This window comes from Ranitomeya imitator, chromosome 7 (genome assembly GCF_032444005.1).
Source record: "Ranitomeya imitator isolate aRanImi1 chromosome 7, aRanImi1.pri, whole genome shotgun sequence".
In the NCBI taxonomy this organism is placed as follows: Eukaryota; Metazoa; Chordata; class Amphibia; order Anura; family Dendrobatidae; genus Ranitomeya; species Ranitomeya imitator.
In genome coordinates this window covers 207843229-207866136 of record NC_091288.1, presented here as the reverse complement: position 1 = coordinate 207866136, position 22908 = coordinate 207843229, and the positions used below count along the sequence as shown (strand labels likewise).

General features: G+C 41.3%; 1 protein-coding gene across 1 annotated transcript in view; it reads right to left on the bottom strand.

The window, feature by feature from the left end:
* Window positions 1–6357: 6357 nt before the first annotated feature.
* HS3ST6 (heparan sulfate-glucosamine 3-sulfotransferase 6) overlaps window positions 6358–22908 on the bottom strand; it is a 55656-nt gene continuing 39105 nt past the window's right edge. The window contains exon 2 of the mRNA XM_069734614.1: window positions 6358–7264. Within this exon, the coding sequence (XP_069590715.1) occupies window positions 6646–7264 (619 nt within the window). The 3' untranslated portion in view covers window positions 6358–6645. The remainder of the gene's footprint in view (window positions 7265–22908) is intronic.

Sequence of the window (22908 nt, the reverse complement as noted above, 5' to 3'; positions counted from 1 at the left end):
TTTTGTGCAGTCCTGTGGGATTTGTGCTCGGGCTAAGTGGGTTGCTTTTGCCCTTGCCGGTCTCGAAGAGACCTTGGACACATATCTCTATGGATTTTATTTCAGATCTTCCCGTCTCTCAAAGGATGTCAGTCATTTGGGTGGTCTGTGATCGCTTTTCTAAGATGTTCCATCTGGTACCCTTGTCCAAGTTGCCTTCCTCCTCTGATTTGGTGCCATTGTTCTTCCAGCATGTGGTTCGTTTGCATGGCATTCCAGAGAATATCGTTTCTGACAGAGGTTCCCAGTTTGTTTCGAGGTTTTGGCGAGCCTTTTGTGGTAGGATGGGCATTGACTTGTCTTTTTCCTCGGCTTTTCATCCTCAGACTAATGGCCAGACCGAACGAACCAATCAGACCTTGGAAACCTATCTGAGATGCTTTGTTTCTGCCGATCAGGATGACTGGGTGTCCTTTTTGCCTTTGGCTGAGTTCGCCCTTAATAATCGGGCCAGCTCGGCTACCTTGGTTTCGCCATTTTTCTGCAATTCTGGGTTCCATCCTCATTTCTCTTCAGGACAGGTTGAGTCTTCGGACTGTCCTGGTGTGGATACTGTGGTGGACAGGTTGCAGCAGATTTGGACTCATGTAGTGGACAATTTGACCTTGTCCCAGGAGAAGGCTCAACGTTTCGCTAATCGCAGACGCCGTGTGGGTCCCCGACTTCGTGTTGGGGATCTGGTTTGGTTATCTTCTAGTCATATTCCTATGAAGGTTTTCTCTCCGAAGTTTAAACCTCGTTTCATTGGTCCTTATAGGATTTCTGAGGTTATTAATCCTGTGTCTTTCCGTCTGATTTCGGTGCTCAGGAAGGATATAATGGAACTAGAGAGAGTACAAAGGAGGGCAACAAAATTAATAAAGGGGATGGGAGAACTACAATACCCAGATAGATTAGCGAAATTAGGATTATTTAGTCTAGAAAAAAGACGACTGAGGGGCGATCTAATAACCATGTATAAGTATATAAGGGGACAATACAAATATCTCGCTGAGGATCTGTTTATACCAAGGAAGGTGACGGGCACAAGGGGGCATTCTTTGCGTCTGGAGGAGAGAAGGTTTTTCCACCAACATAGAAGAGGATTCTTTACTGTTAGGGCAGTGAGAATCTGGAATTGCTTGCCTGAGGAGGTGGTGATGGCGAACTCAGTCGAGGGGTTCAAGAGAGGCCTGGATGTCTTCCTGGAGCAGAACAATATTGTATCATACAATTATTAGGTTCTGTAGAAGGACGTAGATCTGGGTATTTATTATGATGGAATATAGGCTGAACTGGATGGACAAATGTCTTTTTTCGGCCTTACTAACTATGTTACTATGTTACTATGTTACTCTCCCAGATTCTTTTTTCATACATAACGTCTTCCATAGGTCATTGTTGCGGAGATACGTGGCACCTATGGTTCCATCTGTTGACCCTCCTGCCCCGGTTTTGGTGGAGGGGGAATTGGAGTATATTGTGGAGAAGATTTTGGATTCTCGTGTTTCAAGACGGAAACTCCAGTATCCAGGTTAAATGGAAGGGTTATGCTCAGGAGGATAATTCCTGGGTTTTTGCCTCTGATGTCCATGCTCCCGATCTTGTTCGTGCCTTTCATGTGGCTCATCCTGGTCGGCCTGGGGGCTCTGGTGAGGGTTCGGTGACCCCTCCTCAAGGGGGGGGGGGGTACTGTTGTGAATTCTGTGGCAGAGCTCCCTCCTGTGGTCACAAGTGGTACTTCGGCTGATTCTCTCTGGGAGCTTCCGTTTGTGGAGGAAACTGGTACTGCTGCTTCTGAGTTTCCTCCCTCAGGTGATCTGGTGAGGTCGTTAGGTGCTTCTCTACTTAACCCCACCTAATGCTTTGATTCATGCTTCCTGTCAATGTTCCAGTGTTGGACTTGTGTTTCTCTGGATCATTCCTGTGGCCTGCTGCTCTGCATAGCTAAGTGCTTCTTTGCTATTTGTTGCTATTTTTTCTGTCCAGCTTGTCTATTTGTTTTGCTGGAAGCTCTGGGACCCAAAGGGTGTACCTCCGTGCCGTTAGTTCGGTACGGAGGGTCTTTTTGCCCCTTTGCGTGGTTTTCTTTAGGGTTTTGTGTAGACCGCAAAGTTATCTTTCCTATCCTCGTTCTGTCTAGAATATCGGGCCTCACTTTGCTGAATCTATTTCATCCCTACGTTTGTCTTTTCATCTTACTCACAGTCATTATATGTGGGGGGCTGCCTTTTCCTTTGGGGTATTTCTCTGAGGCAAGGTAGGCTTATTTTTCTTTCTTCAGGCTAGTTAGTTTCTCAGGCTGTGCCGAGTTGCATAGGGAGCGTTAGGCGCAATCCACGGCTGCCTCTAGTTGTGTTTGGAGAGGATCAGGGATTGCGGTCTGCAGAGTTCCCACGTCTCAGAGCTCGTTCTGTTATTTTGGGTTATTGTCAGATCACTGTGTGTGCTCTGACCTCCATGTCCATTGTTATACTGAATTGCCTTTTGTAACAAGCACCCTCTCCTGGTGGTACCCTTCACTGACAGTAGCACCCTCTCCTGGTGGTACCCTTCCCTGACAGTAGCACCCTCTCCTGGTGGTACCCTTCCCTGACAGTAGCACCCTCTCCTGGTGGTACCCTTCACTGACAGTAGCACCCTTTCCTCGCTACATCCTTCCTTGACAGTAGCACCTTTTTCTGGTGGCACCTTTCCCTGACAGTAGCTTTCTTCCTGGTGGCACCCTTCTCTGACTGTACAGGGGGATCATTTTGACATATTTACTCTACCCCTGAACTTTCCCATATCCAAGTTGGAGACAGGGTAGCACCAATTAACATTTTTCTTCAGGCAACAAAAATCCCAAGAGCTTTTCTATTCCTGATGCCAGCAATGACAACTTCCAACGTGTCCTCCAAGTGATGTGAAATCCACAAATGAAATTCAAACTGGAATGATGAATTCCTTTATCTTTACATACTTTAATTCCCAGCATGCCCTGGCAGCCTGAGCAATGCTGAGAGCTGTAGCTCCGCTGTTGCGAGAGAGCATCATACGGTGGGCTACCTCCCCACCCTCTATAGCTACACCCCTGATGATGAACATGAGAGGGCATGTATCCTACTGAATATATGTAATATTTTGCAGCTATCCCATTACCTTTCATGTGTCCTGTGTACAGTGCGGCCACCCATCTCCGCTTTCACTGACTCTCATCTGTGATAATATTTCAAAGTGTGGTGATTGAGCAGATGACAGCCATTGTTTTCTGCTCTGGGCCCAGCACTAAATGGCAGCTGGTAATAGTATTGGCCCAGGGTGCAAGAATCAGCGTAAGGTAAGACGGAAGGAATGTGTTCACAGAGATACTGATGTGTTCTAGTTTCTGCAGGTCGCACAGAAGTGGAAATAGGTCAAAAACAGCTGCGGGAGCCTCCGATAATCAGCGGCAATGTCAAGGGTGACCAAATCAAGAAACATGGGAAGATTATTACTAATGAGGACTCCTGTGAGTTTATAGCATTTTTTTTTTCTCATGCGATGGTTTCTCGCTGTAGTACACTGCTCAAAAAAATAAAGGGAACACTTAAACAACATAATATAACTCCAAGTAAATCAAACTTCTGTGAAATCAAACTGTCCACTTAGGAACAACACTGATTGACAATCAATTTCACATGCTGTTGTGCAACTGGAATAGACAACAGATGGAAATTATTGGCAATTATCAAGACCCCCTCAATAAAGGAATGGTTCTGCAGGTGGGGACCACAGACCACGTCTCAGTACCAATGCTTTCTGGCTGATTTTTTGGTCACTTTTGAAAGTTGGATTTACTTTCACACTCGTGGTAGCATGAGATGGATTCTACAACCCACACAAGTGGCTCAGGTAGTGCAGCTCATCCAGGATGGCACATCAATGCGAGCTGTGGCAAGAAGGTTTGCTGTGTCTGTCAGCGTAGTGTCCAGAGGCTGGAGGCGCCACCAGAAGACAGGCCATTACATCGGGAGACGTGGAGGGGACCGTAGGAGGGCAACAACCCAGCAGCAGGACCGCTACCTCAGGCTTTGTGCAAGGAGGAACAGGAGGAGCACTGCCTGAGCCCTGCAAAATGACCTCCAGCAGGCCACAAATGTGCATATGTCTGCACAAACAGTTAGAAACCGACTCCATGAGGATGATCTGAGTGCCCGATGTCCACAGATGGGGGTTGTGCTCACAGCCCAACACCGTGCAGGACACTTGGCATTTGCCACAGAACACCAGGATTGGCAAATTCACCACTAGCGCCCTGTGCTCTTCACAGATGAAAGCAGGTTCTCACTGAGCACATGTGACAGACGTGACAGAGTCTGGAGACGCCGTGGAGAGCGATCTGCTGCCTGCAACATCCTTCAGCATGACCGGTTTGGCAGTGGGTCAGTAATGGTGTGGGATGACATTTCTTTGGAGGGCCGCACAGCCCTCCATGTGCTCGCCAGGTACCGAGATGAGATTCTCAGACCCTTGTGAGACCATATGCTGGTGCGGTTGGCCCTGGGTTCCTCCTAATGCAAGACAATGCAAGACCTCATGTGGCTGGAGTGTGTCAGCAGTTCCTGCAAGATGAAGGCATTGAAGCTATGGAGTGGCCCGCCCGTTCCCCAGACCTGAATCCGATTGAGCACATCTGGGACATCATGTCTCGCACCATCCACCAACATCACGTTGCACCACAGACTGCACAGGAGTTGGCTGATGCTTTAGTCCAGGTCTGGGAGGAGATCCCTCAGCATTACAGAATGCTGTAGATAAGCCCCTGATGCCGGTGGGCTTAGCTCACCTTCCATTTTGGGGGTGACAGGTTCCCTTTAAGGGGGAATTTACCACAATATCCACCCAGGTGACCACAACTTTTTGAGGATCTACCACCCTAACCCACTGCGTGACCTCACACGTTTTCATAGGAATCTTCCACCCCTGTGGAAGGGCATGCTGGGTTAGGCTATGGGTTGAACTAGATGGACTTATAGTCTTCCTTCAACCTTAATAACTATGTAACTATGTAACTGTGTGGCCGCAACTTTTTTCAGGATTTACCACATTAACCCACTGTATAACTTCAATTATTGAGGAGTCTACCACATGATCCCACTGTGTGTTCTCAATTTTTAGGAGATCCACTAAATTATGTGACCTCAACTTTTTGTGAGTCCAACACACTTTCCCATGGAACCTGAACTTTTCAACTTTTGTCAAGAATTCATCATACTATGATATTAGTGACTTTAAAGGTAATCCACCATGCTATAAACCAGTGTGGCCGAAACGTTTGGAGAGGATCTACCATCACACTATCACATTGACTGAGTGCCCTCACGTTTAAGGGGGGATGATTTACATTTTCACCTTCTATGATCTCAGATTGTTAGGGAATTCACCACACGTCCATGCAATCTCACTTTTTGAGGATCTACCATAAACTTGCGGGATCTTAACTTTTCAAAGGAATCTATAATGCAATCCTCTTGAGTAACTTACATTTTATGGAACCCTTGAAGCCTTCCTCTTGTGTGATATCAACGTTTTAGGGAGGGGTGAGCTATCAAACTATACTTTTGTGCAACCTCAACCTCTCTGTGGGATCCATCATGCTATTCACCTGTGAGACCTCAACTTGCAGGGGAATTATCACATTATCCATCTATGTGACTTCAACACTATCTGTCTAAGTAACCTCAACATTTTAGGGGAAAGTGCCATACTATAGTATGTATATATGTCTGTGTGGCCTTAACTTTTTAGGGATCCACTAAATTGCACCTCTAAATAACCTCAATGTTTTACGGGAACATTATCCCACTGTGTGACCTCAACTTTTGGAGGTGATCCACCCTGGGTAACCTTAAATTCTGTGGTATTTACCACACTATTTCTCTGAATGGTCTCAATTTTCAGAAGGATTCACCACAGTATCACCTTCTGTGATCTCAAGTTTAGAGAGGAATCACTGATCTATCACGCTTTAGGACCTACATTTTGCAGAAGAGATCCATCACATTAGCCTGGTCTCTTACCTCTACTTTTAAGTTGATCCATCCAGGGTGACGTCAACTTTTTGAGAGGATCCATCACACTATCCAACCAATGTGACCTCAACCTCTTGAAGGCATCCACCATCGTATTTTGTAAAATGACTAACCCTTGGCTTCAGAACCATGGCCGCCAGGAAGAAGGCTCCATAGAGGCTAGCCAAGAAAAGAGAAGGTCCAGCTAGAGAAGGCAAAGGCCCGACAAGTTTATCAAACTCCTAATATGGGACCTTTTGGGTTATCTCGTTCTCTGGAAAAAAACATTACACTCAGTTGTCTCCATTTTCTTTTTTTTTTTTTATTACTTGTGCTTGAAATATTGGTCTCTACACCATAGTCATATATAACATTCACTCTTATATAAATACTTATTAAAATAGTAAAAAACAAAATGTCTTAACTCGGACCCAACAAAAGGAACAATCCTTCAAATGTGATTGTGATTTTAAAAATTCTAATGGGTATTTACCCTTCCGGAATTATTTTTGGCCCTGTTATGTATCAAATAACAAAAGAAATGCCCCTTTTTTTATATTAAAGATACTAATCCAGTCAATGGCATAGAAAAACATCAGTCCCAACCAAAGTTGTGGCCGGTCATCTGATAAAACTTCATGTTGTAAGGTCGGTAAAACTCCTGGAGACGTAACAAAAGTGTCTTATCTATTTCGGGGTGTGGACGCCCTTTGGATTTGCCTAAACATCTTGGCTTACCCCTTCCCTCCGGCTTCTTCAGGCAAGGAAATCCCTTGGTTTTATTGAAGTAGAAATGTTTATCTGTAATGACCCTTTTTAACCCCAAAAAATCCTGAACTCGGCCCATTTCCCCTGCAGGGTCACTGACCAGTCTCTCCCCGCTGACAAAAAGGAATTTTGAGAGTGGGAAGTATTGGAGCCAGTTCTCTAAGTGCTTAGCATAGATGCCAATACGGATGGCACTCCAGGTAGTATCGATAGTCCCCACGCTGGTGTTTTTGAAGGCCAACGCTTGAAAGGTGGGTAACGATGGAGTTTTTGACAGAGTCTGTGTATAGTCAGAGATGGCCCTGGTCACTGGATTTCTCACCACCACGATGAGCTTTGTGTCCTTGGACATGTTGTAAATTCGTCTTGGCGCCTCTGGGGTTACAAAGTAACTTGGAGTCTTCTCCATTGTGATCTGTCCATCTAAAGTCCGAGGCATCAAGTTCCTAAGTAAAAAAAAGAATAGATATAATGTGTTAGCATTGATTGAAGTTATAATTTATGGAACTTCTAGGAGTAAATCACTGGTAATCTGGTCGGGAAAGCTGGCACTAAGTGTTGAATTCTTCTGCAGCACAACCACAGGAGAAATGAAGTACTACATGTGCCCATTGACATCAGGTCCTCCAGAGGAAGAGAGACACTTGCCTTTATTAACTTAGCATTCCCTAATAGGGTGTATGAAGTTGTTTTTTTTCTGAACATGACAAGCCCTCTAAAGGGTATTTATTGATCCAGCTGTATGGTAAAAACCAAGTAAGAACCAGCAGAAGCCCTTATGTTCCTCTCCAGGAGTTTTTCTTTAATGTTAATTACATAAATAATTCCCCTCACCCCTAAAAAGTGTCTTTTAAGGTCAAGATGTTGTAACTTTTATTAATTAGTTCCTCAGATCTATCTACAGGAAAAGTCAAGTGCCAACCATATGGCCTTCATTACAATGCCAGAAATATAACTTCAACGGACATTGTCATCAAACATTTTAATCTACCATGAGAAGAGATCTGTCCGCTATGTTGTCATCCCCAGATGTCATCAGATCACAACAGCCTGGAATCAACTCAGAATACAAAGGACTAAGAAGATTTACAGCACTGACATTAGGATACCTGGTGATATTAATTCCCACGAAAAACTATGTTTTTTACAATGTTTCCCATAAATTGGGTAGGATTTTCTTAAAAGTTCGAACTGTTCAAAAAAACTATTTATACAAACAAGGTTTTTTTTTTTTAATTTTAATCTGACCATTAAATTTGTTATGAAGGTTTTAACCGTTTTCAGGTTGTTGTTTTCTTTTAAAGCGACCCCAAATTGATCTGAAATGCCCATGTGCACCTATATGATTATCCAATGACACATGGCCAAGGTCAATTCAGGAAAGACTCTGAATACAAAGAAGAATCACGTTTTGTATTTATACAAATGATTAAACCAAAGTCTTGTATTTTCACTTTTCTGTTGCTCTTGGGAATGAAAGATGCCTGAACTATCTGCAGCCAACTAAAATATTGTGGAAATAATAACCTACACTGGGATTTCCTGCTCCAGTAGTGAAGGGTGCATGACAAGTCAATCGTTATTTTCCTGTCCTACTCCTGGAATAAACCCTAGAACTGTCGTCATCCAATACCGGACCTGTCAATCAGAACGTAGACACAGTAATGATGTTTGCATACCATACCCAAGCCGCATTCATATAGTCATCAACAATAACTTGTGCAATACCCAAAAAAATCTAATCTATTACTGTACCTTTATGTACAAGAATATAACTACTATAATACTTCACCCTATGTGCAAGAATATAACTACTATAATACTGCTCCTATGTACAAGAATTTAACAACTAATATACTGGTCCTATGTACAAGAATATAACTACTATAATACTGCTCCTATGTACAGGAATATAATTACTATAATACTGCTCCTATGTACAAGAATATAACTACTATAATACTGCCCCTAAGTACAAGAATATAGCTACTATAATGCTGCCCCTATGTACAGGAATATAACTACTATAATACTGCCCCTATGTACAAGAATATAAATACTATAATACTGCTCCCTATGTACAAGAATATAACTACTATAGTACTGCCCCCCCCATGTACAAGAATATAACTACTATAATACTGCTCCCTATGTACAAGAATATAACTACTATAGTACTGCCCCCCATGTACAAGAATATAACTACTATAATACTGCCCCTATGTATAAGAATATAACTACTATTATACTGCCCCTATGTACAAGAATATAACTACTATAATGCTGCCCCTATGTACAGGAATATAACTACTATAATACTGCCCCTATGTACAAGAATATAACTACTATAATACTGCCTCTATGTGCAAGAATATAACTACTATAATGCTGCCCCCTATGTACAAGAATATAACTACTATAATGCTGCCCCTATGTACAGGAATATAACTACTATAATACTGCCTCTATGTACAAGAATATAACTACTATAATACTGCCCCTATGTACAAGAATATAACTACTATAATACTGCCCCTATGTACAAGAATATAACTACTATAATACTGCCCCTATGTACAAGAATATAACTACTATAGTACTGCCCCCCCATGTACAAGCATATAACTACTATAATACTGCCCCTATGTACAAGAATATAACTACTATAATACTGCCCCCCCCCCCCCATGTACAAGAATATAACTACTATAATGCTGCCCCTATGTACAGGAATATAACTACTATAATACTGCCCCTATGTGTAAGAATATAACTACTATAATACTGCCCCTATGTACAAGAATATAACTACTATAGTACTGCCCCCCCACCATGTACAAGAATATAACTACTATAATACTGCTCCTATGTACAGGAATATAATCACTATAATACTGCTCCTATGTACAAGAATATAACTACTATAATACTGCCCCTATGTACAAGAATATAGCTACTATAATGCTGCTCCTATGTACAAGAATATAACTACTATTATACTGCCCCTATGTACAAGAATATAACTACTATAATACTGCCCCCTATGTACAGGAATATAACTACTATAATACTGCCCCCTATGTACAAGAATATAACTACTATAATACTGCTCCTATGTACAGCAATATAACTACTATAATACTGCCCCCTATGTACAAGAATATAACTACTATAATACTGCCCCTATGTACAAGAATATAACTACTATAATACTGCTCCTATGTACAAGAATATAACTACTATAATACTGCCCCCTATGTACAAGAATATAACTACTATAATACTGCCCCTATGTACAAGAATATAACTACTATAATACTGCCCCCTATGTACAGCAATATAACTACTATAATACTGCTCCTATGTACAAGAATATAACTACTATAATACTGCTCCTATGTACAAGAATATAACTACTATAATACTGCCCCTATGTACAAGAATATAACTACTATAATACTGCCCCCTATGTACAGGAATATAACTACTATAATACTGCCCCCTATGTACAGCAATATAACTACTATAATACTGCTCCTATGTACAAGAATATAACTACTATAATACTGCTCCTATGTACAGGAATATAACTACTATAATACTGCCCCCTATGTACAAGAATATAACTACTATAATACTGCTCCTATGTACAGCAATATAACTACTATAATACTGCCCCCTATGTACAAGAATATAACTACTATAATACTGCCCCTATGTACAAGAATATAACTACTATAATACTGCCCCCTATGTACAGCAGTATAACTACTATAATACTGCTCCTATGTACAAGAATATAACTACTATAATACTGCTCCTATGTACAAGAATATAACTACTATAATACTGCCTCTATGTACAAGAATATAACTACTATAATACTGCTCCTATGTACAAGAATATAACTACTATAATACTGCCTCTATGTACAAGAATATAACTACTATAATACTGCCCCTATGTACAAGAATATAACTACTATAATACTGCCCCTATGTACAAGAATATAACTACTATAATACTGCCCCTATGTACAAGAATATAACTACTATAATACTGCCCCCTATGTACAGCAGTATAACTACTATAATACTGCTCCTATGTACAAGAATATAACTACTATAATACTGCTCCTATGTACAAGAATATAACTACTATAATACTGCTCCTATGTACAAGAATATAACTACTATAATACTGCCTCTATGTACAAGAATATAACTACTATAATACTGCTCCTATGTACAAGAATATAACTACTATAATACTGCCCCTATGTACAAGAATATAACTACTATAATACTATTCCTATGTACAAGAATATAACTACTATAATACTCCTCCTATGTACAAGAATATAACTACTATAATACTGCCTCATGTGCAAGAATATAACTACTATAATACTGCCCCTATGTACAAGAATATAACTACTATAATACTGCTCCTATGTACAAGAATATAACTACTATAATACTGCCCCTATGTACAAGAATATAACTACTATAATACTGCCCCTATGTACAAGAATATAACTACTATAATACTGCTCCCTATTTAAATAAAATTTCAATTCCTTTGGCTTCCCCTAACCTCGGTGCGAGCTGAGTCAGTCAAAGGGTTGACTGTGGACTGTAGGTCTCAGTATGCCAGGGCATCTTTTTAATGTATGAAATCTGGAGATTTTTTTAGGTTTTATTTACGTAGAATTCATATTTCTATAACATATGATTCAGATTAAAAAAAATTTTGTGCATGTAATTATCCAGTTTATAGACGGCTTCCCAGCACTCGTGCACTTCTCCTGTATTTTGGGGAAAAGCAGAGGCCTTTCATGTTTAATAGCAGGAATTATAGTTTGTAAAGCGAAGTTTAGGGGCTTTGCACAATGGTAGACGACATCTGTAGAGCGCTTTCATGGATAATAAACCAGACAAAGCACAGGTGGTCCGAAGGTACATAAAATACACTGTACTGTAACTAAAGCCATGCCAACCTCAGTAAGACTGTGCCTGTATAGTGCCAAGGAAACTATACCTTTTACCCAAGTTAAATACATGGTGCAACCATCTTCTATACTTGTTTAATTACGGTAACTCCTATTTGTCTGAATTACAGGGGTATAGGCTAAACACATGACTTGTATACAGCCTGCAACTGATATATGATCATTGTACCTGCAGTCACCACTAGGGGGAGCTCACTGTATACAAATTTATACAGCTCTTCAATAAAAGCTGTATAAAATCTATATTTAGTGACCTAAACCTAGTTTTTGCTGTATGAAACCACATGCAGTGAGTTCCTCCGAGTGGTGGCTGTAAACATCCATATGCAGTGAACTTTCTCTAGTTGTGGCTGTATAAATCTGTATGTGGTGAGCTCCTCCTAGTGGTGGCTGTATAAATCTGTATGTAATGAGCTCCCCCTAGTGGTGGCTATTTATATCTGTATGTAGTGAGCTCCTCCTAGTGGTGGCTGTATAAATCTGTATGTAGTGAGCTCCTCCTAGTGGTGGCTGTATAAATCTGTATGTAGTGAGCTCCTCCTAGTGATTGCTATTTATATCTGTATGTAGTGAGCTCCCCCTAGTGGTGGCTATTTATATCTGTATGTAATGAGCGCCTCCTAGTGGTGGCTGTATAAATCTGTATGTAGTGAGCTCCCCCTAGTGGTGGCTATTTATATATGTATGTAGTGAACTCCTCCTAGTGGTGGCTGTATAACTCTGTATGTAGTGAGCTCCTCCTAGTGGTTGCTATTTATATCTGTATGTAGTGAGCTCCCCCTAGTGGTGGCTGTATAAATCTGTATGTAGTGAGCTCCTCGTAGTGGTGGCTGTATAACTCTGTATGTAGTGAGCTCCTCTTAGTGGTGTCTGTATAAATCTACCTACAGTGAGCTCCCCCTAGTGGTGGCTGCACACAGGTAGAATGCTAACATTTGAAAAGTCAAAGAAGCAGAGCTCCCTGTATACATATTTCAGTGCAAAATTGTATACCTAAAAAGACTTATATGTATGTAGCACAAGTAGTGGGGCTTTCAATGGGGATGAGACCTAGGTCTTTAGTGAATACCCCAATAGGGAGTTTCCTGTAAATTGCACTGCAATAACATGCAAACAAAAATCCAGGGTGGAGGGCATTGGCTGATTTTTATTTTTATAAGCACGGCCTATCCATAACCCATCACACCCCAAGAGTGCACCTCTGACCACCGGAGATTTGGCATCACAACATTGATAAAGGTTGAAGAATTTGCTGCTTTCCAAGCGGAATCTGAGGCTTCTGCTGTAGACATTTGTAACTATTTTTGCAGTCTGGTAGGTTTTCCCTTGCTCCTGGGGCCTCCCAGATGATCCTCAGAGGTTTAGCTACGATAGTCTCATTCACCATTAGGCCAGTTTCAAACATCCGGTATTCATGGTCCATGTACGAAGTGAGATGTCCAAACCGTCTGCGAGTCACCAGACCTGAACTCAACAGTTTGATATACCTTATGCTTATGAGACTGCTGAGTTGGGAGTCAGGAAACCCATGGCTGGTCCAGACACTGCGGTCCGCTCATGGATTGTGAATGTTGGATGTCTGGAATCCGACCTTGCTTCTATGGACAGTCCATAATAAATACCGCATAGGTGGCTTTCCTTCTTAGGATGCTGCCCTTCCCGTGGTTGTTCCTTCCCGGGGAAAGGCCTGGCTATTCATTGCTTGCGTCGAGAAACACGTGATGGTGTCTCCGCAGCTTCTTTACTTGCATTTGCATATTTCCCATAAGGGATGGGGGCAGTGTTCTGGAATCACTGCGTTGAGAAACACGTGATGGTGTCTCCGCGGTGTTGGATGTTTTGGTCTCCCCGAGGCCAATCATCTGTGCCTTTATAGTCCATAATAAATAACCTCTGCAAGTGGTGGCTTCCCAAATTGGGTCCCGAAAAAGGAGAACTTGAAGGTTATTCCCGCCTCGGGAAACAAAGGTACAATGTTGGTAACAAAGGAGAAGAGAAATATTTTTTGCTTCCTACCTGAATTGACGGCCAAATTTGGACTGTTAGATACAGAACCCAATGTTAAATACGGTTATAAGAACCAGCTGAAAAAATACTATGGAAATAATCGTGGGCTCAGTACTCCGTTCTTCAAGGGAAGAAATTTCAAGTTTTCCTCCCAACGTCCTACAAAGGTCCATTGACGCTCAGGGCCCCTCGGTGGACGTTCTGCTGGGTTTACGGGCCTCTCCATTAGTGTTAGAAGCACTGGGGTCTGGATTTTACAGACCTTTTCTACTTTTTCTATAATTCACCAACTTTTCTAAGTTTCCTCTTTATTGGTAACTTAATACTTACAGAATTTTCATTGATGCCAACAAAGACAAAAGTCGTAATCGGATCCAAAAAGACAGAAAAAAAACATTGTTAAATTGAGGGCCCAGAACCAAAAATAGGTAAGCTGTAAAAGTTATAGCTGCAGAAATCCTGGACGCGTCTGGATACCAGAACTTGTTCATTCAGTATGTAGTATCATTTTCAATAGTAAAATAAATAAAATTTTTAAATAAAAATAATTTATAGGTCAGAATATGACCACCATTTGCCAGGTCACGTCATCACCATGCCCTCGTTATCATCATCACAGGACTGGGTAGGTCACTGCCACCTACAACATCAACTCACTCCTCTTCTGCTGCTGCAAGTATACCAGTGATCTGATTGGTTACGGAATATTTTATTCCTTGGCCAACAAGAAAATTTGATACACGGGAACAATCCCTGCAGCTGAGGATCAATGTTATTCCCTGTTTAGACATCTGAAAATCATATAGTGAATTCTTTAACTTCAGACCCTCTTTTCGGAGCAAGAGTGAGGGCTGGTAACAGAGGAGGTGGATCGGCCATTTATTATCATTTAATGATTTCCAGACCCTCAGACATCAAGTGAGTGCTGGGTCTGCTTTGGCCGAGAATGGGTGGTTTCTTTCATTGACAACACAAGCATAGATCTTAAAAATTGTCCTTAATGAAAGCAAAAAATATTTGGAAGCTACAATGGTTGATGGAGATATTATTTCAGGAGCTGAGTCCACTGCACCCAGGGTGGGTGACAGCTGTGTTATACAGCCAGCACCTGCCCGTAACAGTAGAGACTGGAGAGATCCCCTATCACTGCTGGTTAACCCCCGAAATCCTGCAAAAATTACACAATAAAATATAGTATAATGTAAAAAAAAAATGTAATTCCCCAGTTCAAAATAAAGAAAAAAAAATAAGCACCCATAAAAGCCCGATCTATTCAACTAGAAAATTATTTAACCCATTAAATTAGTGTCATAAAGTTAAAAAAAAAAAAAAAACAATCAGTTTAAATAAAGAAATTAAAAAAATAAACATTTAGAACTCGCATAATTGGTATTGCCACATTCCAAACTATGACAATATATAACATTTTAACCAATTAGGTTAAAGAAAAAACAAATGCCAGAATTTTGCCAAAAAGTTTTTGGCTCAGATAATTTTGCCAAAAAAAATGCAATAAAAAGTCATCAAAATTGTACTACTAATAACTACAGCTCGGCATGTAAAACAAACAAGGAAAAAAACTGTACGAGTTTGGTATCGCCGTACTCGTAGGTAACTATAAAATCATGGTGCCAGGTCATTTTTTTTCCGAACAATTAAAAAAAGAAAGTAGAAACTCAAAAAAGAAATGGAGGAATTGAATTATATATTTTTCACCATTTGGAATTCTTTTTTCTCGCATTTTTTTTCAAGCCATTATATGGTAAAGTGAACAGCGTCATTCAAACCTTCAACTTGTCCAAAACCTAAGGCAAAATAAGGAAAAAAAAAAAGTTATGGCCTTTGGAAGAATAAAATTAAGGCAAAAAAAAACCAATTGTCCGCAGCGGAACAAGGCTGATGATATTTTTTATGTACTTTTAAAAATTCTAAAAACAAGCGGGGGCATTTAGTTTCCCTGTCAATCAGCACACCATTATGGATACGTTGCATGGTTAATATGGCGGCGATTGACGGTTGTGCATTTTTGCCGCATTCCAGGTGCCAATCATCCTTTGTGCCCTCTCCACACTTAGCATATGTTGTTATTTCTGGGTGAGAAAGCGATCTCCGTCACTCCACACTCAGTGATTGTGCTGAATCTTGCAGCCGGGGGATCGGGCATGACCACACACTGGGCCATAATGAGAAAATTAACCCCAGACAGGTCATGCAAGGTGTTGGCACTGCCAAGGCGCAGCTACTGACAGCCCATTACCCTGACAATGTCTTCCTGTGGCCTCTAAGCTCCTAATGGGGCTTCTGTAAGACCACGGCCCTTGCCAGATCCCTTCTCGCTCCTGTTGAGAGGTGGGAAAATGCATCTGTTACACATCTCCTTCCTCCGTCTCTGACTTCCATACAAAACAAAATAAGCCACAAAGAACGCTGGCCAATTTTTTTTTTTCTGTCCTTGGCAAGTGGAAATCAGCTCTTAAAGTTTTAATGACTTCAATATTTTTTAATGGGATTTTTTTTTTTTTCTGTTTTTTTAGTTCCTACTACTTGAAATGCGTTGGCTTTTCTAAGGACATTTTTTTTTAAATTTTGTTTAAATTTTTTTTTTCTGCTTTCGTTTGTAGACATTTTCAAAGCCTCCCTCTCACTTTCACCAGATTATAATTGCCTTAAAGCTCTGGATGCGTATGCTAATGACCTCCCTTAATTAGGAAATGATCCGTCTGGAATAAAAACTGCTCCCGCTGACTTCAAGGCGGTTCAATTAGCAACCGGGGAGGGTGTATGTATGTGTGTGGGGGGGGATCATTTTCCAAAAATCTACCCTTTACCCCAGTCTCCTAATTAACGCCCGAATCAGAGACGACTGGTGCCAGGTAAGCTGGAAACGCTTCTACTAGTTTTAGAAGTGGGGCGCAGGTTGACGGTTTATTCTTCCAGAGTCATTGTAAAGTGGTCTCCGGGCTCACAGGCACGCTGGAGACATTAAATAGCAAAATAAAATAAATTGTGGTATTATGCAGAAATAACGCCACTCTTGCCTACAGGTTGCATTTGGTATTGCAGCTAATGCAAAAAATTAAACTGCCTCAGAAATATTATTTCTACATCACCTTTCAAGGTCAATTCAAGTAAGCTAAAATGTCAGATACACAAAAGCAAGCCCTTTTTATCTCATCATGGCCAACTCCTTTAGGCCCGTGACTAGCAAAGCAGCAAGGGTGTCCTTGCTGCTCAAGGATTCATTTCCTAAAATCAGTTGGCTTTGATACTGATCGGGACCCCATAAAATTGAAAAAAGTTGCCCCAAATTGCACCATCCAATATTTTAAAAGTGGGTCCTAAAATCCAAGTATGCCCCTTGATGTGGTATATATGCATGGGCAGCACGGTGGTTAGCACAGCAGCCTTGCAGCGCTGGAGTCCTGGGTTCAAACCCCACTAAGGACAACATCTGCTAAGAGTTTGTTTGTTCTCTCCGTGTTTGTGTGGGTTTGCCCGGGTACTCCGGTTTCCTCCCACATTCCAAAGACATACTGATAGGGAATTTAGATTGTGAGCCCCAACGGGACAGTGATGATAATGTGTGCAACCTGTAAAGCGCTGCGGAATATGTTAGCGCTATATAAAAATAAAGATTATTATTATATATTTTTTTTTATAGTTTTTGCAATGCTAAGTATTGATTTTCTAGGTATTGGTATTGATTTTACATCCTCAAGTGGAGCCATTTCCTGTGCACCCTTCTGTACTTTCCTTTTGTCTGAGTGGGAGGAGCTTGAAACAAGCCTGTGCAGCATGGAGAGGCAGTCTGCTGCATGGCAGATAGAATTTCCTGTCACTGCTTCACCGGACATAGCGGCTTGCACTCCCCGAGACAGTAAGACAAGTGGTTATTAAGTAACACAGAGGATTTGTCGGACATTTTTTAAAGTGCTATCCCAATTATTTTTTGTACATCCTTATTGTGAGCCCACAAATATTGGGACTTTTTTGCATAAACTCTGAATTTTTGAGGGTCCGTGTAGCAAACCCTCAATCATAACAAATATTAAAGGAATTAGGAAAACATGACAATGTTCTGCCAAAAAAACAGCGCCACACCTGTCCGTAGGTTGTATGTAGAATTGCAAGTTAATCTCCTTGATTTTAAAGGGGTTGTCCAGGTCTGTCACAAAAGTCTGCAGTCACTGCATGTGCTGTCAGGATTCTCAAGTGCTGGCGCTGGGATCTGGCAATCACGTGACCACAAGTGTGCGATATGCATGCTTCCGGACATATTGCGACTAGACGTGTGCAGCGTTGCTCAATTTCTGCCGACACCAGAAAATCCTAACAGCGTGAGCCGTGTGCGCCGCGATTCATAAGTCTACAGTCACATAAACTAACTGCACAGTTTTGTACCAAACCTGGACAACCCCTTTAAGGTAGCCGAGATACAGTACCAGGCATAACTAATTTTGCTCTTTCTGGAAGAAAGTGGCCATATTTTTTATTTTTTTTTTCTAATCCTGTTTTTAAGATACTCCAGTTGTACGCCTATAGAGGTAAACACAAATGTTCCCCTCATAGACATAAAAGCGGATATCCTAAAAGATGACAAGGAAGAATGACAAGAATCACAGAGGGAAAGATTTATTAAAACCATCTAAAAGAACTAAGAACATCTTTGTCACCCATAGCAACCAATCACAGCGCAGCTTACATTTGACCAGAGCTGTTTAAAAAATGAAAGCTGAACTCTGATTGGTAGCTAGGAACAACAGATTTCCCTTTTAGATAAATGAGGCCTACGGTAAATTTGAAAGTTGTACACAGTTTATATACCATGAATAGGCTTCACGGACACCACAATGGTGGTACTCTCAGGGCTCAGAATAATGATTCATGTAAATCATCACACTGGCCTTGCAGTCCATATGGCATCACATGATCTAACGCGTCGCCTTCTGTTACTCATCCCCATGCTGGCTATAAATTTGGCACAAGGTCAAAAAACAGTCAGTTTTCTCTTGACGGATCCCCATAATAGGCTCCTATAATGTGTGTACTCAGCCGTAGTCAGGTAAACAGCCGCCTACCTGAACCACAATATGGCCTCAGTCATTAAGCCTGAGAAGCCCAATAAACAAGTATTAGTATCATCGTGGCCTGTCCTCCAGGTACTACACCCGTCCTCCCCAGGAGACCCGAGAATTGAATTAATCTCATTAACAGGCAAAATACATAAAAGCTAATTACCCTGGATACTGAGCGTCGCTCCACTCGTTACTGATCGACTGTATAAACTATGGGGAAATCCTCGAAAGGGGGTAGAGACGATGTTCATTAAAATATGATTTTTAAGTAGGTTTGGTAAAATATGAATTTCATTAAGCGAGGACTCTGCACTGTCCTGGTAGTAGTAATCATCCGTCTGCGAGGGCATATGTCCATTTTTACTGCAGCGTTTGAAAATTAAATTGCTGCAATTTTTGATTTTTTGGGCTTTATTAAAATCAACTAAATGATTTTTATACAGAGTATATACACTGATGTCCGAGCTGCTCAGCGCCTACTCATGTCCCCAAATCAGAGGTGTGGATATACAGTCATGGCCAAAAGTATTGACACCCCTGCAATTCTGTCAAATAATACTCATTTTCTTCCTGAAAATGATTGCAAACACAAATCATTTGGTATTATTATCTTCATTTATTTTGTCTTAAATGAAAAAACACAAAAGAGAATGAAGCAAAAAGCAAAACATTGATCATTTCACACAAAACTCCAAAAATGGGCCAGACAAAAGTATTGGCACCCTCAGCCTAATACTTGGTTGCACAACCATCAGCCAAAATAACTGCGACCAACCGCTTCCGGTAACCATCAATGAGTTTGTTACAATGCTCTGCTGGAATTTTAGACCATTCTTCTTTGGCAAACTGCTCCAGGTCCCTGATATTTGAAGGGCGCCTTCTCCAAACTGCCATTTCTAGATCTCTCCACAAGTGTTCTATGGGATTCAGGTCTGGACTCATTGCTGGCCACCTTAGAAGTCTCCAGTGCTTTCTTTCAAACCATTTTCTAGTGCTTTTTGAAGTGTGTTTTGGGTCATTGTCCTGCTGGCAGACCCATGACCTCTGAGGGAGACCCAGCTTTCTCACACTGGGCCCTACATTATGCTGCAAAATTTGTTGATAGTCTTCAGACTTCATAATGCCATGCACATGGTCAAGCAGTCCAGTGCCAGAGGCAGCAAAGCAACCCCAAAACATCAGGGAACCTCTACCATGTTTGACTGTAGGGACCGTGTTCTTTTCTTTGAATGCCTCTTTTTTTTCTCCTGTAAACTCTATGTTGATGCCTTTGCCCAAAAAGCTCTACTTTTGTCTCATCTGACCAGAGAACATTCTTCCAAAACGTTTTAGGCTTTTTCAGGTAAGTCTTGGCAAACTCCAGCCTGGCTTTTTTATGTCTCGGGGTAAGAAGTGGGGTCTTCCTGGGTCTCCTACCATACAGTCCCTTTTCATTCAGACGCCAATGGATAGTGCGGGTTGACACTGTTGTACCTTTGGACTGCAGGGCAGCTTGAACTTGTTTGGATGTTAGTCGAGGTTCTTTATCCAACATCCGCACAATCTTGCGTTGAAATCTCTTGTCAATTTTTCTTTTCCGTCCACTTCTAGGGAGGTTAGCCACAGTGCCATGGGCTTTACACTTCTTGATGACACTGCGCACGGTAGACACAGGAACATTCAGGTCTTTGGAGATGGACTTATAGCCTTGAGATTGCTCATGCTTCCTCACAATTTGGTTGCTCAAGTCCTCAGACAGTTCTTTGGTCTTCTTTCTTTTCTCCATGCTCAATGTGGTACACACAAGGACACAGGACAGAGGTTGAGTCAACTTTAATCCATGTCAACTGGCTGCAAGTGTGATGTAGTTATTGCCACCACCTGTTAGGTGCCACAGGTAAGTTACAGGTGCTGTTGATTACAAAAATTACAGAAGCATCACATGATTTTTCGAACAGTGCCAATACTTTTGTCCACTCCCTTTATTATGTTTGGTGTGGAATTATATCCAATTTGGCTTTAGGACAATTCTTTTTGTGTTTTTTCATTTAAGACAAATTAAATGAAGATAATAACAAAGAATTTGTGATTGCAATCATTTTCAGGAAGAAAATCAGTATTATCTGACAGAATTGCAGGGGTGTCAATACTTTTGGCCATGACTGTAATTACCATGGGGTGGTATAGACTCGGCTTCGCTAAAAAGGCTGATAGGGCACACGGGTAAAAATAAAAAATTATTAATCATACATGCTGAACCGACGTTTTGATGATACGAAGATATGCGCTGCTATATAGGTACTGCTGATCTCCTATGGCAGCTCCCAAATTAAGGAGAGGGTATCACCCATGTAATTTAGAGAAGAAAAGACCACAATATGGAGAGAATAGAGTTGTGGTGGCTTATATTTTGGAAGATATTTTGATTAAAACTGTGTGGCTGACAATTAGAGGGTATTTCCCATTTTCATAGATGGGTCTTGTCGGATAGTACATGTAAGAACAAGCACTTTTGCAATTTACTGCTTTTTAAAATTTCCAACCGTCCTTGAGATATTAACAGTTTTCTTTTGTTTACAGCTCGTTGCCAAAGAAACCGACCACCGCTGCTGTCTAGTTTGTAAGCGGCGCTGCACTGAAGCTGGCCAGGATTAGGAGGTAATAGAGGTCTCCAGAGATCCTGCCCAGCTTCAAAATAGTGCGTAGAAGCTGAATAGAAAATAGATTGTAAGCACTGTCCATGTTCTGCTGTCTAGCAACGGTGGTCGGTCTCCAAGGCAATGAGCTGTAAACAAAATAAAAGTGTTAATAGCTCAAGAATGGTTTACATTTTTTAGCAAGAATGAAATTGCAAAATTGCATGTATTTGCAAGCTCTATCTGACAATACCCATTTATGAAGATGGGGAATAACCTTTTCAAGTAACGTACAGTAAATGGTCAAATAAGGGAGCCATGCAATGGAAATTGAGATGGGCATTATAGCTCGCAATAGTAGGGGTGAAGCATTTAGGCTAACAATAGAGGAAACATTGTGACTGACAATAGGGTGTGATTGTGGCTGACAATAGACAGCACTGTGGTTAACAACAAGGGGGAAAATATGGCTGACTAGAGGGGCCATTGTGGCTTACAATAACAGAGACATGGTAGCTTATATCAGGGGCATAATGGCTGATTATAGAAGATTACTATACTGAAAATATGGGGTCCCTGTGGCTTACAGTAGTAGTGTGTTGTGGCTGACATTTTACTTTGAAAAAAAAACCAACCCTTGTAATAAAAAAAGCAATGTTAATACCCCTTTTTTGGCGTGGTGTAAACATTTAATAAATGATCTGATTATAATATATTATGGCTTCCTAATGATGGAGATCTTGTTCGGCCGATCAGGGCTTCATGTCAGCTTTAGCCAATGACAATGATTTCTCATATAATCAGCATCTTTGTGCACTAAAAAAAAAGGAAAAAAATCCATCTGAGCCATCGCAGTAGCCATTTCTATCAGCACTGGAGCGATCATTTAGTCACAGAGTCACCCAGGCTTTATAGCATTGTGCAGCGCCCCAGAGTCCTGGTCGTTGCAGTAATGTCGCTCTGCCAATAAGGGGAGTGATGTTATGTCTGATTGCACTAAAGGAGTTCACCTGACCAGGTATCACAAGCACACATTACACTTCACACTCCGGCCACCAGGGGGAGCAAAAGGCACTATGTATTAGGCCACTCCTCACACTTTGGTAAAACTGGGGGTTGGATAGGAAGTTAGAGAGAACGCAGCCTGGGAGAGCTCCAGGGAGGACCTGTCAGGGGTGGGTTCCTGGCAGATACCTAGCAGAAGGACAGATTGCTACAGAGCCGCGCCTGCACTACCTTGCGGCGGCATCCTAAGGAAGGATACGAAGCGAAGTATATTGTGGAGAAGTGAGAAACGAAATCGCAGCACAAGGAGATACCAGTAGGAGTCGTGCCCCGTGATCGGCAACATCCTACTGAGGCGCGTAGCCGATGGAGGGAAC